General features: G+C 48.6%; 3 protein-coding genes across 4 annotated transcripts in view; 1 reads left to right on the top strand and 2 right to left on the bottom strand.

Annotated features, from left to right (window-relative positions):
- psmg4 (proteasome (prosome, macropain) assembly chaperone 4) overlaps positions 1-2,204 on the bottom strand; it is an 18,813-nt gene extending 16,609 nt beyond the window's left edge. Inside the window, exon 1 of the mRNA XM_019885228.1 lies at positions 2,189-2,204. The gene's annotated coding sequence lies outside the window, so the exon portion shown is untranslated. The remainder of the gene's footprint in view (positions 1-2,188) is intronic.
- LOC109524983 (interferon regulatory factor 4-like) lies at positions 9-6,128 on the top strand. 2 transcript variants are annotated; one of them, XM_019885170.1, is made up of 8 exons: positions 9-210; positions 1,378-1,564; positions 1,807-1,883; positions 1,976-2,114; positions 2,219-2,320; positions 3,285-3,662; positions 4,923-5,032; positions 5,105-6,128. In XM_019885170.1, exons 1-8 carry the CDS (start codon positions 13-15, stop codon positions 5,261-5,263), a joined length of 1,350 nt encoding a protein of 449 aa, XP_019740729.1. In that variant the 5' UTR covers positions 9-12; the 3' UTR covers positions 5,264-6,128. The 2 variants fall into 2 exon arrangements, with proteins under 2 accessions (XP_019740729.1, XP_019740720.1); XM_019885161.1 differs by having other exon boundaries at positions 1,378-1,597.
- Positions 6,129-7,311: 1,183 nt separating this feature from the next.
- Positions 7,312-19,712, bottom strand: LOC109524977 (exocyst complex component 2-like). The gene is made up of 18 exons (XM_019885148.1): positions 19,564-19,712; positions 15,788-15,901; positions 15,470-15,594; positions 15,314-15,382; positions 15,090-15,247; positions 14,876-14,997; positions 13,750-13,811; positions 13,538-13,618; positions 13,104-13,163; positions 12,424-12,485; positions 12,287-12,353; positions 11,457-11,573; positions 10,283-10,424; positions 9,203-9,258; positions 8,974-9,096; positions 8,743-8,804; positions 7,770-7,829; positions 7,312-7,686 (listed from the first exon to the last, which is right to left on the bottom strand). Exons 1-18 carry the CDS (start codon positions 19,601-19,603, stop codon positions 7,593-7,595), a joined length of 1,614 nt encoding a protein of 537 aa, XP_019740707.1. The 5' UTR covers positions 19,604-19,712; the 3' UTR covers positions 7,312-7,592.
- Between the last annotated feature and the right edge of the window lie 88 nt (positions 19,713-19,800).

Below are 19,800 nucleotides of genomic sequence, written 5' to 3'. Positions count from 1 at the left end.
GAGAGGGGCGACATGAACCCCGAAGTGGATTGCGGACTTCCCGGAAGCAGCGGCAACGGAAAGTTGCGCCAGTGGCTCATTGAGCAGGTGGATTGCGGCAAATACGCCGGCTTGGTGTGGGAAAACGATGAGAAAAGCATTTTCCGGATCCCGTGGAAGCACGCCGGCAAGCAGGACTACAACCGCGACGAGGATGCCGCGCTCTTCAAGGTGAGCTCCTCTAAACTTGCCGCGTCCTCGCAACCGGCGCTGCCCGCGTTCGTTCAAAATGTGCACCGGCTTTCCATTGGCTGCCGTCTTGGATTGGCGTTGGCTCGCCTCGCGTTTGAGGGATTGATCACCGAAATTGAGAACTTTTTTTTTTTTTAATTTGGGAGGTCAGACGTGCACCCCAAGACTGTGACGTTCAATGAGCATGCAGCAACAAAAAGACCCTGAAGAATTAAGGGGGCGGGAGAGGGGGCATTAAATGTCACAGAGGAAAGCAAAGATCACGATAAGCATCTCGAAAATTACATTATACTTTGTGGGATGTAAAATTGCATTTCAATGTCGAAGGTTCAAGATTTGAAATTCAACATCTTCAATTTCACAATGACAATTTCCTCGGAAGAGCCCCGTGTAACCGCATTTGGAGAGATATGGCCTCCTCAAGGGTGCAATAGCATGCGTTGGAGGTGCAACGATTGATCGGGCGCTAATCAATGATCTAAATCATCAGTAAGTCTTTTAATCATTGATTAATCATTCCGAGACTTTGTTTGATTTCAAGTTCAAATCTTCCAAAATGAGTATCGTCTTCCCTTCGAGCAGACTAATTATCTTTGCGTGGAATCCAATTCAAACATTTGCTTTTGCTTTCGAAACCAAGGATCCACAGTTTTCCTGATTTTTCTGACATGTTACAGACCAAACCGGTCATGGAATCTTCAAGGAGAATTCAAGTCCAAAATGTTTTTGACAATAATATGTTCTATGGATCCCCACAAGTCTGACATGACATTTAGATGACAATTGCATCTTCCAAAATGAGTATCGTCTTCCCTTCGAGCAGGTCCCCACAAGTCTGACATGGCATTTAGATGACAATTGTCTTTGTGGAATATGAATGAAGCGGCGAAATCCAGCCATTTTTCGCCATCTCAGGGCGGGGCAACCACTTTGCCACGTTGTCAACTGTAAAAACGACATCACAGTTGCTCGGGACTCCGTTTACGACCAATCACGGCGCATCTGTTTTCCGAAGCTGAACCATAACTGGTCACGACTTGTGCCCCGAGCAACCGTGATGTCATTTTCAGTCGACAGCAAGCGGGAATGCTTGAGGTTTTTCAACAAGTGGGGAGTATCAAGTTTGTAACGGTGATGTCGCCGCAGGCCTGGGCGCTGTTTAAAGGCAAGTATCGCGAGGGGGTGGATAAGCCCGACCCGCCCACCTGGAAGACACGCCTCCGCTGCGCCCTCAACAAGAGCAACGATTTTGAGGAACTGGTGGAGCGCAGCCAGCTGGACATTTCGGACCCCTACAAAGTCTACCACATCATTCCCGAGGGCGCCAAGAAAAGTGAGCGGCACCATTTCTGTCAGCAAACGGCCGGTAAATATCCACAAGTGGTTGAAGTGATGGTTTTACCCTCGCCGGCGGAGGTGGCCTTTTTCTCGAAGGCGGCTCGTGGTTTGTGAACTATCGGTGGGGCGACTCCTTGTTGTGAGAGCCCAGCCGCAAACCAGCCGTCGCCGCCGCGCCGCAACGCCTTCCTTTTTCCGCTGAGCAGAGTGAGCTAACGTGACCGACGTCACTTTCAGGGCCCAGAGAAGAGGGCAGCCCTCTGAGTCCCGTCAGCTACTCTGCGAATTCGGCTTACCCTTCCCTTCAAACTCAGGTGATTCTTTCTGATCCGCCGAAAAGGCTCTGAGAGCTGTTTGTCGTCCCAATTTGGATGCGCTGAAGCGCCTGTTGCCTCTCGTTCTGAAGACGCCGCAGTACCTTCCCTCGGTAGAATGTGGCTGGAGGGACTTCGGTCAGGATCACGCCCCTTTGCCAGAGCTGCCCTTCACTCAGTGCCCATATCCCCCCCGCAGCCTGCCCTGGCAGGGCCCATCTGCGGATAACGGTAAGTTGCTCACTCTTCAAAAAGAAGCAACGGCCTTCCTTGAAATGCCACGTGCGGCGCGTCTGGGGTTGGTTGTGTGTGTGTGTGTGTGCGTGCATGTGCAGGTTACCAGCTTCGAGCCTCAATTTACTCCTACGGTCCTGCTGACACTCAGCCCTCGCCATTCAATCTGGACAGCAGCATCAGATCAGCAGAGGCTCTCCGAGGTATCGATCATTGTGATGATTTAGAATCGAATCATCAATTTGAAAAAGGGGGTCACAAAAGGCCAATTTGCACTTTTGTTTGGGTCAGCGACGCTAATTCCAATTACAGTATTAAGACTGATAAGTATTACCTGCACAATTCACAGTGCATCCGGGAAGTATTCACAGCACTTCACTTTTTCATGAACGTTTTTTTTTTTTGTTTTGCACTTTGCCATGTTACAGCCTCAGTCCAAAATGGAATAAACCCCCCCCCCCCTGTGATGACAATGTCAACAAAGTTTGATTTGAATGGTTGCAGATTCATTAAAAAGAAAAAGAAATGAGGGAAGGATGAACGCCGCAATGCACAGAGACTTTCGGGATGAAAACCGGCTCCAGAGTGTCCGGAAATTCCGATTTGTGTGAAGGTTTAACTTCCAACAGGACAACGAGTTCGAGCACACAGCCAAAAAAAAAACAAAGGAGTGGCTTCAGGACAACTCTGCGGATGTCTTTTAAGTGAATCCGCCAGAACAGAACCCGTACTTGAAGCCAATCAAACATCTTGGGAGAGATCCGAAAACGATTGCGCACCGGGTACGCTCCCCAACCAACCTGATGGAGCTTGAGAGGTGGCGCTTATTTTGAATCAATTTGCGAAATAGGATTCCATTTTGGAACGAGGCTGTCATAGCGTTGCCGTCAAGATATCGAGGCCGAGACAAGTATCTTTTGTTCCCAACAAATTTTGTTCTGTTGATATCGTCGTACAACGAAACAAAGCCACACCAGGAAGGCGGCGTAGCATTCTGCGTTTCTCAATGATCACAGCAGTACCGGCCCGGTCTTGATCAAAACTCCGCCCAGTCCGAGCCCGAGTAAAAATGCCTCCGCTTCCGGGACGAAAGCGAGACCCTTTGAGAAGAGAGCAACGACTAATGTTGTCTCCTGTCCGTGCTGCCTTGTGCTTGTCTCCACACAGACGCCCGCCTGCACGTGTCAGTCTATTTGCGGGACACTCTGGTGAGGGAGGTGACGACCTTCAGCCCCGAAGGCTGCCACATCACTCCAGCCTCCCCGGAGGACAAGCACTACTTATCCTCGGGAGGCCGCGATGTGGTCCTGCTGCCCGCGGACCCCTTCTCGGGCCAGAGGGGGGCAGAGGAGCGGCCCGCGAGCCCCTGCGCATCCTTGGAGGGCGGGGTGCTGTGCTGGATGGCCCCCGACGGACTCTACGCTCAGCGACTGTGTGAGGGCCGGGTGTACTGGCAGGCCAGACTCAGCCCTTACGGGGACAAGCCCAAAAAGCTGGAGCGAGCGGTCACCTGCAAACTACTCCACACGCAGGACTACCTCACAGGTGAGACCTGACAGGGCTCCTTGTACTACTTCCAATGGCCAGCAGGCAGCGGTAAAGAATCCCGTCTTTTTTTTCTTTTGGAACGGTCATATTTGGACTCAGTATGTAGCGTTTTTTGACTCTGGCTGTTAGTCTGTCAAGTACGGAACTCAAAATTGGGCGAAAACAGCTCACCCGACGGTGGGTCCAAAAAGGATTGAGCCAAGCCCAGGCTGGCTTATTTCAACCCAGCGATTACGACGCAGACTGATTGATGAATTAAAGCGAGTAAGAAATGCCGTAGCGGGTTATCAGTACAGCGTTGGTTCAAAATGATCCTGTTTTGGTGACATACGTCATGAAGGGACTTGTCTCGGGACCCGAATGGTGGTGTTGCCCAAGAAGTAACTTATATTCAATTTACTTCAACTTCAGGACACCAAATGGCCAGCTAAGACCAGCTTCAGCCCTTCAGCCTGCCCCAATCAAAGCGTCAAAGTTTCGGGCCTTTTGTTTGAACAAATTTCATTCATTTCATTCATTCACATTGTTACAGAAACCTTAGGAAACTCAAATACTATCAACATACAACAATAAAGATATAAAAATACGGGCAAAGCATTTTTTTAACATTATATTGTCCTTTACGATTTGTTCAACTTCAAAACAGAGAAAAAAAATCTGCAAAAATTACACCATAAAGTTTTTGGGTGTTTGATTGTCACTAGCTTGGTGTAATGCTGTAACGTGTTTGGGGAAAACAAAAGGGGGAAGGCAATAATGGTTGCCCTTTAAAATAGCTAATATCGGCCTATTAAATCAGCCAGCCGATGAATCGGTGGTCCTAATAGTTCAGATTTGTCTAAAACAATTCGAAACACTTTTACTTGATGTTTCTGGTTCATCAAAAATTGCATTTTGATTTAATCAGTGATTCAAAACCGCCCTTTGAATACTAATAGGACCAAAACCTCCGAGGCAAAGTCCCCCCAAAGGATTCGCTCTCAACAGGTGTGGCCGACTCTTTTCTGGGGTGTCCTTTATGACGGTGCCGCTCGTGTTTTCTACGCCGTCTGCGCGTCCCCCGCCCACGCGCCAAAACAGCTCAAGCGTGGCATAGTCGAAATGGCTTTGCAAACGCGTTGTGGCCACAAGTTTCCATTCGAGTCATCCCCCCCCACCCCCATCCCCCAAAAGGTCACACCTCAAACGAACCTTTTACGCTTCGCTGGCTTTGCCGTACAAGAAGTTGACACCTTGCGTCTGTGTTCCGATGAACAGAGATGCAGACTTACGGGTTCCACGGTCGGCCGCTGGCCGCTCGCTTCCAGGTTCTTCTGAGTTTCGGAGAGGAGTGCCTCGACTCCCCGAGAGCGGGCCTCACCGTGCAGGTGACAGCTAATTGCTCATCTTATCTCAGGCCGAGTCTCGACCGCCGCCAACGGTGCTTTTCTCCCATGCAGGTGGAGCCTTTGTTTGCCAGGCAGGTCCTGTACTACGCCCAGCAGACAGGCGGTGGCCATTTGTACCGCGGCTACGAGCACGCCGGGCTCCCGGAGCACATCGGCCTCGCCGAGGACTATCACAGGGCCCTCACGCAACATCACAGCCTGCAGGAGTGACCCGAGCACTCGCCCGAGCAGCTTCGCACTCCCGCCGACAAAGCGGCCCATTCTCAGGACGGGCTTTGTTTGTTCCTACGTGGAAACGGATGTCAAAGTCATCAACATTTTAGTGTCTTCAGTGCAAGCAAAACGGCATAACGTCAACTTGACACTTTTGTCGAGGCCCTCAAACAAACTCATTTTAAAATTAAGTTTGTTTGCCGAAGGCATCGTTCGGTGCGCAAATGCAAGCTCGTGCGCTATCGTTGAAAAACTCGAGGAATGTTTGGCTTCTGCGGCGGGGTGGAGTCGTGGTTAGTGTGCCTGCCTCGCAGTCCAGAGGATCTGGGTTCAAAATCACAGCTCAAAACTTTCCTGTGTGGAGTTGGCATGTTCTCGAAATCACACAGGAGTTGGAATCGCTGTCGATGTGCCCAGCGCGAGTTACCCGCCTCTTTGAATTGATGAATGTCCGAATTGGTATATTTTATGAACGTACAATAAGCCGATCCATCGATGCCAACGTCGATTTTCGATGCACACTGACCATCATGAGCTTGCTCAACAAACATACTGCCATCCAAAACGTGACTGCTTTTCTTTAGAATTTTTTTTTCAAATTCTTTTGAAAGGATTACTAACTTTTGCAGTGTTTTCATTGTCTTTTTTTTTTTTTTTTTAAAGCAAGATATACTGACATTGAATCGTGTGCTCGTTGGACCCAATTCAGTCCACCTATCAATATGTAGTTGAGGAATATATGATTGTCTATATTTTCTGACTGCAATGGAATGTTCGGCTCCTCTGCAGTTGCGCAGCAATAAAACGAGACATTTAAATTTGGGTCTTTGTAAACGCAGTAGAAAAAAATGTAACGTGATGTCCGGTATGGTCATGATTTCACGGAAGCGAGATGAATTGCGTTCAACTGACAGCTGAAAAGAAAGCTGACGTATTCAATTACTCTTGTTTCAACTCCACAAATCAGAGCAGGCCATTTCAAGATTGGAAAACAAATCAGAGGATCTTCAAAAGAACTCTAAAATGGAGCCCGCGAAGGGATGCTCGAGTAGGAGTGATGAGCTCCCTCTTACGAGTACCAGACAAAGGCAAGCGGCAGCGTTTTGGACCAACTGGAGATGCTTGATGGAGGATTGGCTGACTCCAAAGTATAGCCCGTTACAGTCATCCAGCAGAGATGTTATGAAAGCATTAATGACTGTTTCAAAGTGCTCATCAGCGAAAGAAGAGGCTGCCGAAGGCCAAAGAACACGGATTTGACACCGGCACCAATTTGCCAGTCCAATTTCCAATCACTGTCCAGTTTAAGACCCAACTTTAAGATTGTTGGCTTCGGATAAGGAGCCAGGAGGGCCCAAGTCCGCAAGATGGCATGTACAAGGGCCACCATCACTTCTGTCTTCTTTTCATTGAAACTCAAGAAATCCGAGTGCCATCCAGGTCTTGACTTCGTCTCTAGTGAAGGCCGGATTGTGAGTGCGCTTGCAGTGTGCTGGGGCAGAATCTCTGCCTCAGCGCCGAAGCACATAGCAAAACCGCAAAGGGGCTTGTTCCTTTGCGCAACCGCCCTGGCGGACCGCACCCTGAGAGTGTGAGACGAGGACGCGCCAGGCGACCCCGAAGGAAGTCGAGGGTGCAGATGAATGGCCGCACCCGTCGTGTGAATCCAACTGCCTGCAAAAATAAACGTGTGCCGCGTGGCTCAACTGTCGGCATTGAAAACGGCTGTGCAAAATGTCATTTGTGCATTGTCAGGCCGACAGAAATGTTCTCTTGAAATGGGAAGAAATGCCTTTCGGTGGGATGAACTGAAAAGACACGGAACGAGAATCAGTTCCGTTCGTCCGTCCGTGACCAAGAGCATTCCTGAGGATGCACCCCCATGATTGTTTGATGAAGAATACTTTCAGGGTTTCATCATTTTCTCGTCATTAAAGAACCTGGCTGACTGGTTTGAATGTGATCAGCTCACCTCAGTAGGCGACATGATCACTCGTCATGCCATCGGGGCCCCGTTTGTCAGATAAAAGGAGCAAAGGACGTAAGCGGACACTTTGCTTTTTAATCACATTTTCATTCGAACATTTCGAGATGATATTTTGTTGTCAGCAAACAAAGCCTGCGGGTAATTCAATGGCAAGAGGACCAATCATAAACACGAGACACGAGCTCAGAACGTTTTCTGGCAGGGCCGCCCGCCCCCGACCCCAAATTAGTGGAAGATTTCAAGCTACGGCTCGTGACGTACAAAATGAAAGCAAAGGCAATGTTGTTGTCGTGCGTCAATGAAAACGCACAAAGGCAAGAAACAAAGAGTGGGTGGAGTTTATCTCTTGACAGGCTGGATGCAGGTGGGCTGGAAGCAGGTGAGCTGCAGGCGCATGCTGCTCTTAAACTTATTCAGCAGTTCTTCCAGTAACCTGCCGCAAGACAGACACAGACGCGAGTCACCCTTCGCCGGGACGAAACGACGTCGGACCGAAATGGCCGGCGGCGCACTCACTTTTTCTCAGACGCGCCGTATAATTGAGGAAGGGCGTCCAAAGCCATTTTGAAGCTGGCGCTGTGAACAAAAGATTCAACTTTAGAAAAAGTCAGTGTCAAAGTTCGCCAAGTAAAAAAAAATGCTTCTGAAATTGAGGTGTAGTAAAAGGGCGGAATCCTTCTGGGGACCTCGAAGCATGTCGGCTCTCCCGTCCGGGATGCGGATAAGCGGGAAAGAAAATAAGCGAGAGGGTGAGCGACGAGACGGACGTACGGTCTTTTTTTTTGATGGAGAAAAGTCGAGCGTGAACTTAAGTGCCGGGATGCGGATAAGCGGGAAAGAAAATAAGCGAGCGGGTGAGCGACGAGACGAACGTATTGTCTTTTTTTCCAACTGCACGGTGGAAGCGACCACCTTTGTGGCTTATCGTTGATTTGTAGCCTAAGAAGGGTTTCCTTCACCTGCGGTCTCTGAAAACGAAGGCGCTGCACGTAATTATTTCTTGATGCTAAGTGGGGGAATCTCTTCAGTTAAAGCTGCGCGCCAATCGTAAATTGTTGAGCTGGAGACAATAAATCAATCAAAACTCGTGTGGAACCTGCCGTGGAATAACATGAATGTGGATTATTTACGGTCACATGACCGCAACAAGACAAGAGTATCTTGGGCATCATGATGGAGAAAAGTCGAGCGTGAACTTAAGTGCCCCGTGCAGTTGCCACGGCAACGAACTATTCGCACTTACCGCGATACGAAAATGATTTGGACGATTGCAGCCCCAGTTAACACGCGGCGGGCGGCGTGAATGCACGCAGCACAACCAGATTGCTTTCACTTCCTACCATGTAACCCACCAATGAACATAAATAGGGATCGTTTTGAGGTACATGTGACCGTGCGTGCGTGCGTGTCAGACACACACAGTCATAAATCACAGAGCCAAGCCGAGTGTCTGGCTGCGGCAACCCGCGTGCGCTTGCGCCGCACTTACTTGCTTTCGGCATTCAGGTAGGCCGCGATGGCATCTCTCAGGGCGCAAAGTTCAAGTCGAGCCTGCGAATTGGCAGGAGAAGGCGCAAATGTTAAGACGGCGACCAAAGCAAGATGGCCGACACACCCCACCGCCGCCGGCGGTCGGCAGGTGGCAGTCACAAACGTGGCTTTCCCACAAACGGGGGAAACTCACTTGGAGTTGCTTGGAGTGAGTGTGTGACGAGAATACCTGCAGGGCGCCGTTTTTGCTGAAGGATGACACGCACTGCATAAGGCGGCACATCTCGTCCGCAACCGTTGCGAGGATTTTGGACAAGACGCAAGGGACCAAGTCCTTGGAGATGGTAAACACCTGCCGGACAGAACGTTGGGGGAAGGAAAGATGACAAAGGAGGTCAAAGAATCTTCTTCATTCATGCAAGACCAGCGCAAAAAAAAAGGGTCAATGATTGTTCGACCTCAGCGTGAACGGTGATGATGTTGACCAAGGCTTCCTTTAAGTAGCTCCTCACCCCTGAAAAAGAAGCAGCGTGCTCAATCCGACATCAAACGTGCAAAAACAGCCAATTTTGAATCAGCGATGCGAGTCTCCAAATCAATTTTTCACGCTGATCTAAAACATCCATTTTCCTCTCTTTTTTTTTTCCCCCCCCTACCAGTGATCGATCTCATTACTATTGTGGAAAAATGGATGTGCTTGAGAAAAGGGAGGGCAGGTTCTGAATCAGGGTGAAAAATTCATCTGTTCACTTGCGTCTCAGATTGAACAATGTAATAATAATCTTTTCTATTCATTTTCCTCAAATTTAAACCAAATGCAAAAAAAAAAAAAACCCAAAAAAAACAACAAACCAGTGAGGTGAAAATAAAGCTCAATACTGCAGTGAAATGTTGAAATATTACTTTGAAAAGAATAAGTGAGTGACAGCATGAAGCCATCTTTTTTTTTCTTTATGTATAGCACCGACAAACATGACTTTCACACTCATGTGCAACAAGCGAAAGTATCATATCCTACAAGTGCGGTGTGGTATTCCAAAATGTTCCTCTTTCACATCCAGCCTGCACAAACTAGTCGGAGCAAAGCAGAACAAGGTTCAGCTTCACCAAAACGGTGCTTCTTCTCTCTCACACACACAAGCGCGCGCACGCACACGCATGCACACATTTCCTTCCAAGCTGCGCTAAGGTCAACCACACATATGCAAAGCAGCTTCATCTGGGTTTTGACAAGTGCAACACACACCGAGACAACCGCTCAGATGCCGGGGCTGTTGCGTCTTTTCCGAAGAGCGAGCGAAGCGAACGATCTCAGCGGTTGTTACAGTAAGCCCTCGGCGCTGTACTTTACACGGGACACGAACGAGCAGAGTTCTCCTCCTACAGGTCTGCCGAGACCTTTGTTTATGATACAATCTGAGTCAGGAAGCTGAGTTGTGGGGAAATTCCTGCGTGCGCCGCGCATGACGAGCAAATCCTTCCATATGGCCTCTTTTTGAAGTGTTTGTACGGGCGGTGGGGCTTGACTGCGCAAGTACCTGTCGGGGGTGGACAGTCTCTCCAGTCAAAGTAGCCGGCGTAGATGCCCGGCTCCAGTGAGCCCGCGATCGGGTCAGCTCTGCGTTCAATGTAAGCGTCAAATAGTTTTTCATCCAGTTCCCGAACGGCCACGATGCTCATCTGAGAGGTGGGAGACAGCAAAAGCGGCAGTCAGCCGAGTTGGGAATGGGAGGGGAGGTGGGGGCTTACAGAGGTACGTCGAGACGTCGGCGTACTTGCAAAGACAACGCCACAAACGTCAATCCTCACGAGGACCGCTTGCTTCTGGAATTTGGTTTTCATTCTTCACAAGTCAATAGCGGGTTCACCAGGCAACGTGCAAAATAGAATGGTGAGCAAGTCTGAAGAGTACAATTGTATGAATGGCTTCGACTGTGTCGTAAGCTCACTTGTGCGGGTGCAGTCGTTTCTCGTCGCCGATTATGTTTCTATGAAAACGAGAAGCGATCGAGGTCGAGCCGACTGGCTACCTTACAGTTCCCCTCGGACTCATGTGCTAAGCGTTTCTCGCCACTCAGATGAATCTATTAAAATGAGCAGCCATTCGGACCCAGTCAAGTTGTTAGCTTACAGCTAACTTTGGACTCGTCATCCGCGCAGCTTCCCACGGCGACCCTTGCCCCAACCGGAGCCACCGGCGGAATCGCCGTGGTTTCAAGGTGACCCACGACTGTTTTTTTTTTTTTTTAATATCAAAAATATCCCATATCCCATCCGTAATGAGGTCGGGCTCAGAGATTTCAACAACAAAATGAGGACAATCCGGGTTAGTTGTCAGGGATGTGGGTTCTCGCGAGTCAAGGTCAAGCTCTAACTTTGGAAAACCTGTGATTTTTCAAGAAACTTGAAATCGAAAATAGCGATTTCAAAGAAAAGACTTTGACCAGAAAGTGAGACTAAATATTTCCTCGCTTTGTGAATCAAACATGAGTCACCGTGTGAAAGGTGACAAGGTTCTTGGTCCGTGTTCTTATGACAAGTGAGCCGGGCAGGACGGAAAGCATCGTGTCTCAGTAGAACTTCACACATCTGTGGACTGACTGAGGCGCACGCCCACAATAGGCAAATAAGCAGATGACTCACTAATCATTGAGATCAGAGTTTGGCAACAGTGGAAATTTCGAGCCAAAGCTCCCGGAACATTCCACTGACCCGTGTGATCTTCTCAGTGCCCGTCAATCCATGTTTCTCAAAGTGATGAGCCAGGTTGAGGAACGTGTGCCTCTCCAGGTAGTGGCAGTTGCTGAGGACGATGAGCAAGCGTTGTTCCTACGGAGACAGCAACGTACTCGATGTTCACTGTTTTTTTCTCTTTCAAACATACGCTAGCTTATTTGAAAGCGTCATCCCGAACAACCTGTTGTTGCTGCCGTGCCGAGAGCTACCGACGAGGCCCTGGGAAAACGTCGTGCCTTATTCACACCCGTGTGTAGTACTTCCGCCAAATTTGGGATCATTTTTGGTGGGACAAAAATGCTCATCTTGTACGGCATTTTACGGTAAGTTCCAATTTTGGGAGCAGCCAGGTTCCTCCACACCAAAGTCAAGGACGGGTCAAACGTCAACGAGAGCATATTTTTACACGTTTTGATTTTCTCAACTGCAAAATGTTGTCACCTTATTCTTACATTCCCCCAAATATTGCTCCAAATTCTTTGCACCGACACATAACACACATCAGCAACTTCTGAAGTGAGCAACCACATGGGCGCTGGGGAAACCCCTCCTGCGCTCGCCCCATAGACCTTTACCGGAAGGTCTGACGACAGAACGTCCTCCTCCTCGCCGGCACACGATGAACGCATTTGACGACTTACAGGAAAGGAGGACGCATTAGCTGCTGGTCCGCGACCCGAAAATAGGTCGATAACATTTGATGGTTGAAATGATTCCGACACGGGTTGAACGTTGCTGTCAGTCACGGTCGAAGGGACCTTAAGTGTGTTGAGAGATGGTTTCCAAAAAATGAAAATGATGCTTACGGATGTTGGACTGGAGCATTCCTGCATGTTTTTAAAGCGATCGGGAGAGGACAGATCCATGGAAATGCTACAACAAACATAAAAGTTATCTGAACACATCGTCACTCCGAGATTGCAAAATCTTTGCCACTACTTACTGAGACAGAGTCGCATCTCCATCTCGGTTTGTGCTGAGCTGTTCCAGGCAGCTGATGAAAACCTAACGTGGACACGGACGTTCTGGTCAGACACGTTTGGAACAACACACTGCTGGGTTGTCATACACAAACGGGACTCGTTTACGTGCTCGCTTTTCACATAACTTGGGATGGATCGTCTGTCAATCAGAGGGCGGATATATTTGGACAGATATTCGCGTGCTATCGCACACCCGACAACAAACGTGGCATACATGTACACGGCAAACAAGTTCATAACGTCGTCTCACGGGGAGAGAGCAGTTACTCTAACGACCCGACGGGGAGAAATCACTGCAGCATACGATATGAATGTCGTCCTGTGAGGGGAGTTTCAATTCACACGCCGCCGAGTAGTTTTGTTTCACACCACCAAGTAGACCGCACAGATGCGAGAGCTTAGTCACGATGGGGCATGCGAACAGTGACCAACCCCCGCCTGAAATGAGCAAATGAGCTCGGGGTTTTGCTCAAGGGCACCTGGACGGCAGCCAGGACGCAGACGAGGGTTTTTGCCATTCGTTGGCAGAGCGCCGCGGGTGCTCGCTTTGTCGGGCTTTTGTTTCTTTTTTTTTTTCTTCGACATTTTGTTTGCTGGTTAAAGGACAACAATGTAGCGCCGGGAATAAAACGGTCCTCACCTTCATGATGCTCACGCAAAGGTCGGTGGCTTGGTCTTGAACTTGGTCCAGCTGTAGTATCTGGGGAAACATGGCACGCAAAGACAATGTCACCGGCTCTCTTGATATTTGTCACTCAATTCACTTTTATGTCGTCTTTGTTTCCATCAAACACATGCGAGTGTAAATCTCGTCATCGGCCAGCCTTCCGTATTGTTGAAAAGCTGCGGGCTGGACAGCGGCTCTGTCTAGCAGATCGAATTTCAACAGCAGAAAGTGTAAAAAGTTCAGGTATGGGATTATGTCAAGGAAATTGAAGTCATTTGTGTCACTCGGAACGACCACAAAAAAAAAAAAAAAAAAAAAACAAAAAGACAGTCAGTCAGCAAGAAGCGAAGGCGACAAGCAGGAATTACGTCAGCGGATGATTTCTGCAACTGTGATTAGGATCTTACGTTGATCTCGCCTGATTTGATCTCCAGAGGCTCTTTGAGTGACTGCAGCATCTGGACCACACACTGCTCAAACTGAGACGGCTGAGCAAGAATAGAAGACATGAAAACATCCACACAAACGCCAACAATAAGTAGACGACCCTCACTTGTTGAAGCTGAATAGATGTCGAGATATAAAAAAAGAGAAATGCTGAAATGTGCCGCATCCTTACCAGTCTGGTCAGGCCTTCGTTATCGACCACCCAGTCTTCCTTCTCGGCCAGGCACCTGACATCTGAAAAGGATACAAATGAGCTCGGCAGATGTTTCCTTCCAATTTGAAATGGGTCACGGATACCCATTGTGATGCTGCTTATTCTTTCTCCGATCTTCAACTGTCACGGATGCTTTGCTTGTCTCTTAACAGAGCCCCTCGAGTCAGAAAATGCATGTTGACTTTCTGTGATTTATTGTCTCCGTATGTTAAAGCAACATTTGAAAGCCCAATGGTTTTCACAAAAAAAAATATTAAAAATTAAATGGGAGATTGGATTTGTGCAAATTCTATCCCTCCTTGTTCGGGTCAATGGCGAGCTGGAGCAGATCCCAGAAGTTGAGAAGTGCGCTACTAGTAGCCAGCCAGTCAGTTGCAGGACAGTTCTCACAACTTGCTGGATAAAATGGAACTTGCCCGTAAAGGGCCTTATCGACGTAATTCGAGTGGCTAAAAGAAAACCACAACGTGATAAAACACACACTCAACGGAGATGACTGAAGTCACATGGTAGCTAAGCGAAAGCCAGTCACTCTTCTCAAATTGGCCATACTTAACCACAAGTGAAACTGAGCTTCAATGTCGTAAAACTTCCTCTATTATTGTTGTTTTTTTTTTCGTGATAAGATGTACGTGAAAGTTGAGGTACTTGCTACCAGATGTTCATTGTGCAAAAGGCAGCACCAACAGTTTGGTGTTCATCTTGTGCAGGGGTGCCCAAGATGTCGATCGCGATCAACCGGTAGCCCGCGGACGGGTCCGAAGTCCAGCGCGAGGAATGTCGGGGGAAATGGTGGGGGGAAGAAAAATAACATTTGTGAGTGTGTCCCCGCGTCAGGTCTCCATAAAAGGTAGGCAGCGATATACTTTCCACACGCGGTAACGGGTCGATCGCGCGAGGGCGATCGCGGGAGGGCGGTTGATCGAAAAGTAGATCTTTGGTCAAAAAAATGTTGGGCACCCCCGATCTTGTGTTTTATATCACCCAACTGATTCCCTTTTTCATTTTGGGTGCTTTCGAGTTGGTTATGAAAATAAACTCCGGCTCGTCTACTCCGCAACGGCTGCAATACGGCCTCTCTCACCATCTGTGGTGTGCAGCAGTGTCACCATGAGGCAGTGAACTCTCAAGTCCAGTAGCAGATCCTGGATCACCTGCAACAGATCGTTGGGGATCTCCAAGGCAGACAAAGCTTCATAGCAAGCCCTGGAGGGGGGACGAGCATCAGAAGATAAGAGGCCATTCAATTATAGCGCAGACCAGAATCGAGTTCGATCGATTCAAAGACGAATCTCCACCTGACAATGTGAATGATTTGCGTGATCCAGGCGCCGGGAAGTTCCGTCTTGTTCTGCCAACCTCCATAAAGACTTTGCTCGCCTTGCGGCAGCGTGGTAGCAAGCAGGGCCCCGCGGACGAGCTTCACCAGCCGGTGGGTCACTTCCTCAATCATTTTCTACGCAAACAACAACGGGGAACTTACATTCCGAAGTTCAGATATCGGCAGGATGATATCGCATACTTTAAAGTCGCTCTGCCTTTGTCGCGCATTCTTCTTCGATTTTTCCACCTGGCCAGATTTCTCTCCAGTCTGCAGAAGAAGAGACGGACGGACGGGGCAGACGCAACTCCGTTGTTTGATATCTGGAGAGCTAACTTCTCACCGGAACGACCTCACCTCACTGAAAAGACTGCCGTTCACATAAGAGATCCAAAGCTTCCAGAAGTTGGGCAGCTGGCCAATCACCACATCCGAAAGCTTTTCCACAAACTGCACCTGCTGAGGGGTTTCAAAGCGCCAATCTGAAAAGGATGAACATACAAATATTGAATCATCCGAACAATCTGAACCACGCATGGCGGAATCTTATTTAAATATCGGACGCGGAGCTTCATTAAAAGTTGCTGGAAGCCAACTCAAGGTGCAAAATGTTTCGAAAGTCAAGTTTTTGTTGTGGTGACGAAATGCATCCATATCGTGCGTCTTGGTACTCACTGCTAGGTCGCGTCATCTGCAAGCTACCCCCCCTCTTCAATGACGACGTGTGGCCCAGCCTGCTGAGAGCCGACGGACGGGTATCCCCCTCGAGATCCAGAGCTCCGACGCGCACTGAAACAGATGGCAAAAGGAGGGGAGGGGGCAGTCGGAAACAAATCAAGTCCAAGGAACACATCCTTCAAATATCAAATAAGCAAATGGGACATTTTCATAATTCCACATTCCTCCATCATCTATCTGGGCAAGCTTTCACATGAAACGATTGGCCTTCAGTCCTTGTTTTTGTTCCGATCCCGCAGCTAAGAAGACGGCCGGTTGTTTCCAGGCCGTAGACACGGGACGGCAAGAGCTGGGGTTGACACACACACACACACACATACACACGCGGCACTTTTTCCGTGTCATCTTTGTTGCCTGAGAGCAGAAATCCACCAGATGGCAACAGGGAGCCGCGTGGGCTCCATCGACAAGGCGGGCCCACAGCAAGCGGCTTGGCTGCAGCGCTCACTTTAAAATACCAAAACAGCCACCTCAAGAATAACGAAAGTGTGAACGTGATTTGTTACCGGCTTCATTTGAAAAACTAGCCCTGCTTGACTTTAAGCCTTTAAGGGACTACAGTGGACAGCTTAGCGTGTGATCAGGTTACAGTGTGCATGAAAGGGAGAATGTACAAGAAATGAGATGAATGGGAAATCCAATGCAAGTAGCAGCGCAAATACGTACGTGTAATGGATGTGCGGGCAATTTTGTATTCATTCAGCGTTTTCATCTTGTTCGATGGATTTTATATCATTGTAACTAATGTTGTTTTGTACAAGATTGTGTCAAATCTGCGGCCACTTCTCAAGGCTTCTCATTTTTCCCCAGATGGGTTTTTTCTTGACCTTGTGGGGGTTAAGGTCAGGGGATGCCGTGAATACTTGTCAACTGTGGGCATGCGAAGCCCTTTGAGAGTATTTGGGGATTAAGGGCTAGAGAAAGAAATGTGACTTGACTTGATAAAAAGAAAGAAAAAAAATCAACAAACCAGTATTAAGGCAAGGCAGTTTCATTTCTATAGCGCATTTCATACACAAGGCAACTCAATGTGCTTCTCGTAAGCAAAGGATCGTATCTCTCATATCCCCAAACATCACGTCTGATATGTAAAAATTTGTTTTTACGCCGATGTTTTCTCTCATTAGAGGGATGAGAGCTGGTGTTGTTCCAGGTGTTCGCTGAGAGGCGTCGACAAGCGCGCGCGGGCGTGTGCGTGTGTGTGAGCGAGCCTGTGAGGGAGAGAGAAAGAGAGAGAGAGGCGGTGAAGGCATGTGTGTGTGTGTGTGTGTGTGTGTGTGAGCGAGCCTGTGAGGGAGGGAGAACGAGAGAGCGAGGCGGTGAAGGTATAAAAAAAAAAATGCAGGAGACTCTAAACATTGATCAGTTTCACATTACAGCTTCGGAATGGATGTTGTTTGAAGCAGAGGGAAATTGGCCTATTTCAGAGGTCGCATAGAACCAAGCAAAAACGTGTGAGACAACACTGCATTTGAACCATCGTTTTATTGTCGAGTTCCAATGTAGCTATTGGAGCGGGCACTCGACGAGGTGTTAAAATTCACACCCTTCTAAAGCAGCACTGATTGAGCCTAATCGCAACCTCATGTCTCCTTGTCAAATTCCGAACACCAGAGTCCCTCTCTAATTATTCGCTGACAAACGCATTTTCCTATGAACTAATTCCCCTGCAAATTGTATTGACATTGGCAGAAGAAGCGCCGTTCAGGAAATAGGAGAACTGCAGCCTATAATTGGATCAGGCGCAGTCAGATTGGGCGTGCGGCGGTTCAGACATACGGAGGCGACTTGAATCGCTACGTTGCGTCGACTTGCAGCAGTTACTGACGACCCACCCGGCAGAACAATGGAGCCAGCTGGCACCAACATGGCGTTTACCCGTCGATCGGAACATATTGGAAGGAAGGAAGGAAAGGACGGAAGGAAGAAGAAGCAGCCAAAGTCAAGCGGTGCCTGTCGGTACCGGTAAAATAAAAGGGGATCGATTCAGTTAGGCCAGCGAACGGCGGGTCGGAAGAGGGGAAGGAAGTGTGAGGCTGAGGCATGCAGTGGATGCGGTTTCCCCCGGTGGTGGCTGTTTGAAGGTTGCCTGGGTGAAGGGATGGTTCCAGATTTCAAGAGGCAGAACTGTCGGCCAAGAGGTGAGCGGTAAAGACCACAAGGGGTGAATAGCTCCCAGCTGCTTGAGTGTGTGCAGCGGAGGGAAGGAGGGGCTCGGGGGGGAGCTGAGAGAAAAACAAAAGAGAAAGTCTGCAATCCGTCCCAAAACGTCAACGACGGTCATTTGTTGGAGAAGATAGAAAATATCAGTTGGATCTCTGACCAATCAAGCCTCTGATTTGAACTCTTTCGGTGGAATAAAAGACTCCAGAGGAGCACTCGACGAAATCACTTGAGGGGAAAAAAAGCCACCCCCCCCCCCCCCCGCCGACCCCAACAACTCAACCTTCTCTACAACTTAGCAGCTAGATGCTGTGTTTACGTGACCGCTAATTAGTTTGTGGTCACGCCATTCAAGTTTTCAATTCCATACAATACACAAAACGCAAAAAGGGAAACAGCTTGTTCTCAAAACGCTCTACCAGGCATTTTTTTATTCGTAAAAGGGAACTCGTCGGCATTCGGAGGTGGGTCTTGAAGCGCGTATTTGCGAGTGATTATAAACGACGACAAGTCAAGACTATTTAAAAGGCCAAAGGTTTCAACAGTGAACACCAAATTGCCGACTCGACGCAGTACTTCTGAACTCGAGCAACAAAACGACGACGTGGCAAAAGGTAGACGACTGACATGGGTCTTGAAGCGCGTATTTGCGAGTGATTATAAAACGACGACAAGTCAAGACTATTTAAAAAGCCAAAGGTTTCAACAGTGAAGACCAAATTGCCGACTCGACGCAGTACTTCTGGACTCGAGCAACAAAACGACAACGTGGCAAAAGATAGACGACTGACGTTCGCGGGAAAGGCTGCTTTGGAGTTGCGGCAAAGTTTTCTTCTTTTCGTTGCATATAGTAGGGTGCGTGTGTGACTTGATATGATAACCCAGACCAATGTTGACCTGTGGAGGTGCGGCAAAGTTTTCTTCTTTTCGTTGCATATAGTATAGGGTGCGTGTGTGACTTGATATGACAACCCAGACCAATGTTGACCTGTGGAGAGGCAACCGGCAAAGCAACCGAGATGAAAATTGCTCTTTGCATTCGGCATGTTTATATTCCAACTCCGCTGAGTGGCACAGCCACCCACTTCCAATTTGGACTTCAATGCCTTGAGTGTACGATCTCGGAAGTGCAAGTGTATATACGTGTGCGGTTGCTGAATCACTGTCCTTCCCGGACATTTTTTTTTTTTCAATGACATTTTTGTGCAGGCTGTTTTGGTTGGGGCTAATTGTTTCAATCCATCTACGACGCCGAAAGTGAATTTGCACGAGATGGACTGCACGGGCCAAGCCCCGAAACCCAAATCCACTCGCTTTATCTAATTCATACATTCAAGAAAAAATAAATACGCGGGCCTTAAATCCAACAGGCAGGCATGGGAGGGTGACGACGGAGTAGGGAATGTCGACCAAGGGCGGTACCTCACTGGAGGCTGACTTCCCCTGAATTCTGACTCGTACGACATCTATCAGCTGCCTGATAGGAAATGCTAGACTGTCTTTTTTTTTCTTCTTTTTTTATAATGCAAAGCATCATGTGCGGTTGTTACCTCTCTGACCACCGATAAACTCGTCCCTGCAGTCTTGCATCAGCTGCAGGATCCATTTGTGCTGAGCGTAGATACACTGCCATGCCGGGTCACCTGGTGCATGCAGGTCAGACAGGTACCTTCACAAGGAGACAAAAAAAACAAAACATGCAAACCCGTTCAGATTCATATCGCTCCATTTCAGTGGCCGCAAATTGCTTTCTGTGGGACCGGGACTGACGCCGGTCAACCGACACA

Source organism: Hippocampus comes, unplaced genomic scaffold (assembly GCF_001891065.2).
Source record: "Hippocampus comes isolate QL1 unplaced genomic scaffold, H_comes_QL1_v1.1 scaffold90, whole genome shotgun sequence".
Classification (NCBI taxonomy): domain Eukaryota; kingdom Metazoa; phylum Chordata; class Actinopteri; order Syngnathiformes; family Syngnathidae; genus Hippocampus; species Hippocampus comes.
This window is presented reverse-complemented; position numbering and strand designations above follow the sequence as displayed.

Coding starts and splice junctions, on each gene's coding strand:
- LOC109524983 (XM_019885161.1), top strand. CDS start 13: ATGAACCCCGAAGTGGATTGCGGACTTCCCGGAAGCAGCGGCAACGGA. Junction 1,598..1,806: donor TTTCTGTCAGCAAACGGCCG/GTAAATATCCAC, acceptor CGTCACTTTCAG/GGCCCAGAGAAGAGGGCAGC. Junction 1,884..1,975: donor ACCCTTCCCTTCAAACTCAG/GTGATTCTTTCT, acceptor CTCGTTCTGAAG/ACGCCGCAGTACCTTCCCTC.
- LOC109524977 (XM_019885148.1), bottom strand. CDS start 19,603: ATGCAAGACTGCAGGGACGAGTTTATCGGTGGTCAGAGAG. Junction 14,998..15,089: donor CAAATCATTCACATTGTCAG/GTGGAGATTCGT, acceptor TCCCCCCTCCAG/GGCTTGCTATGAAGCTTTGT. Junction 9,097..9,202: donor TCATCACCGTTCACGCTGAG/GTCGAACAATCA, acceptor TCTGTCCGGCAG/GTGTTTACCATCTCCAAGGA.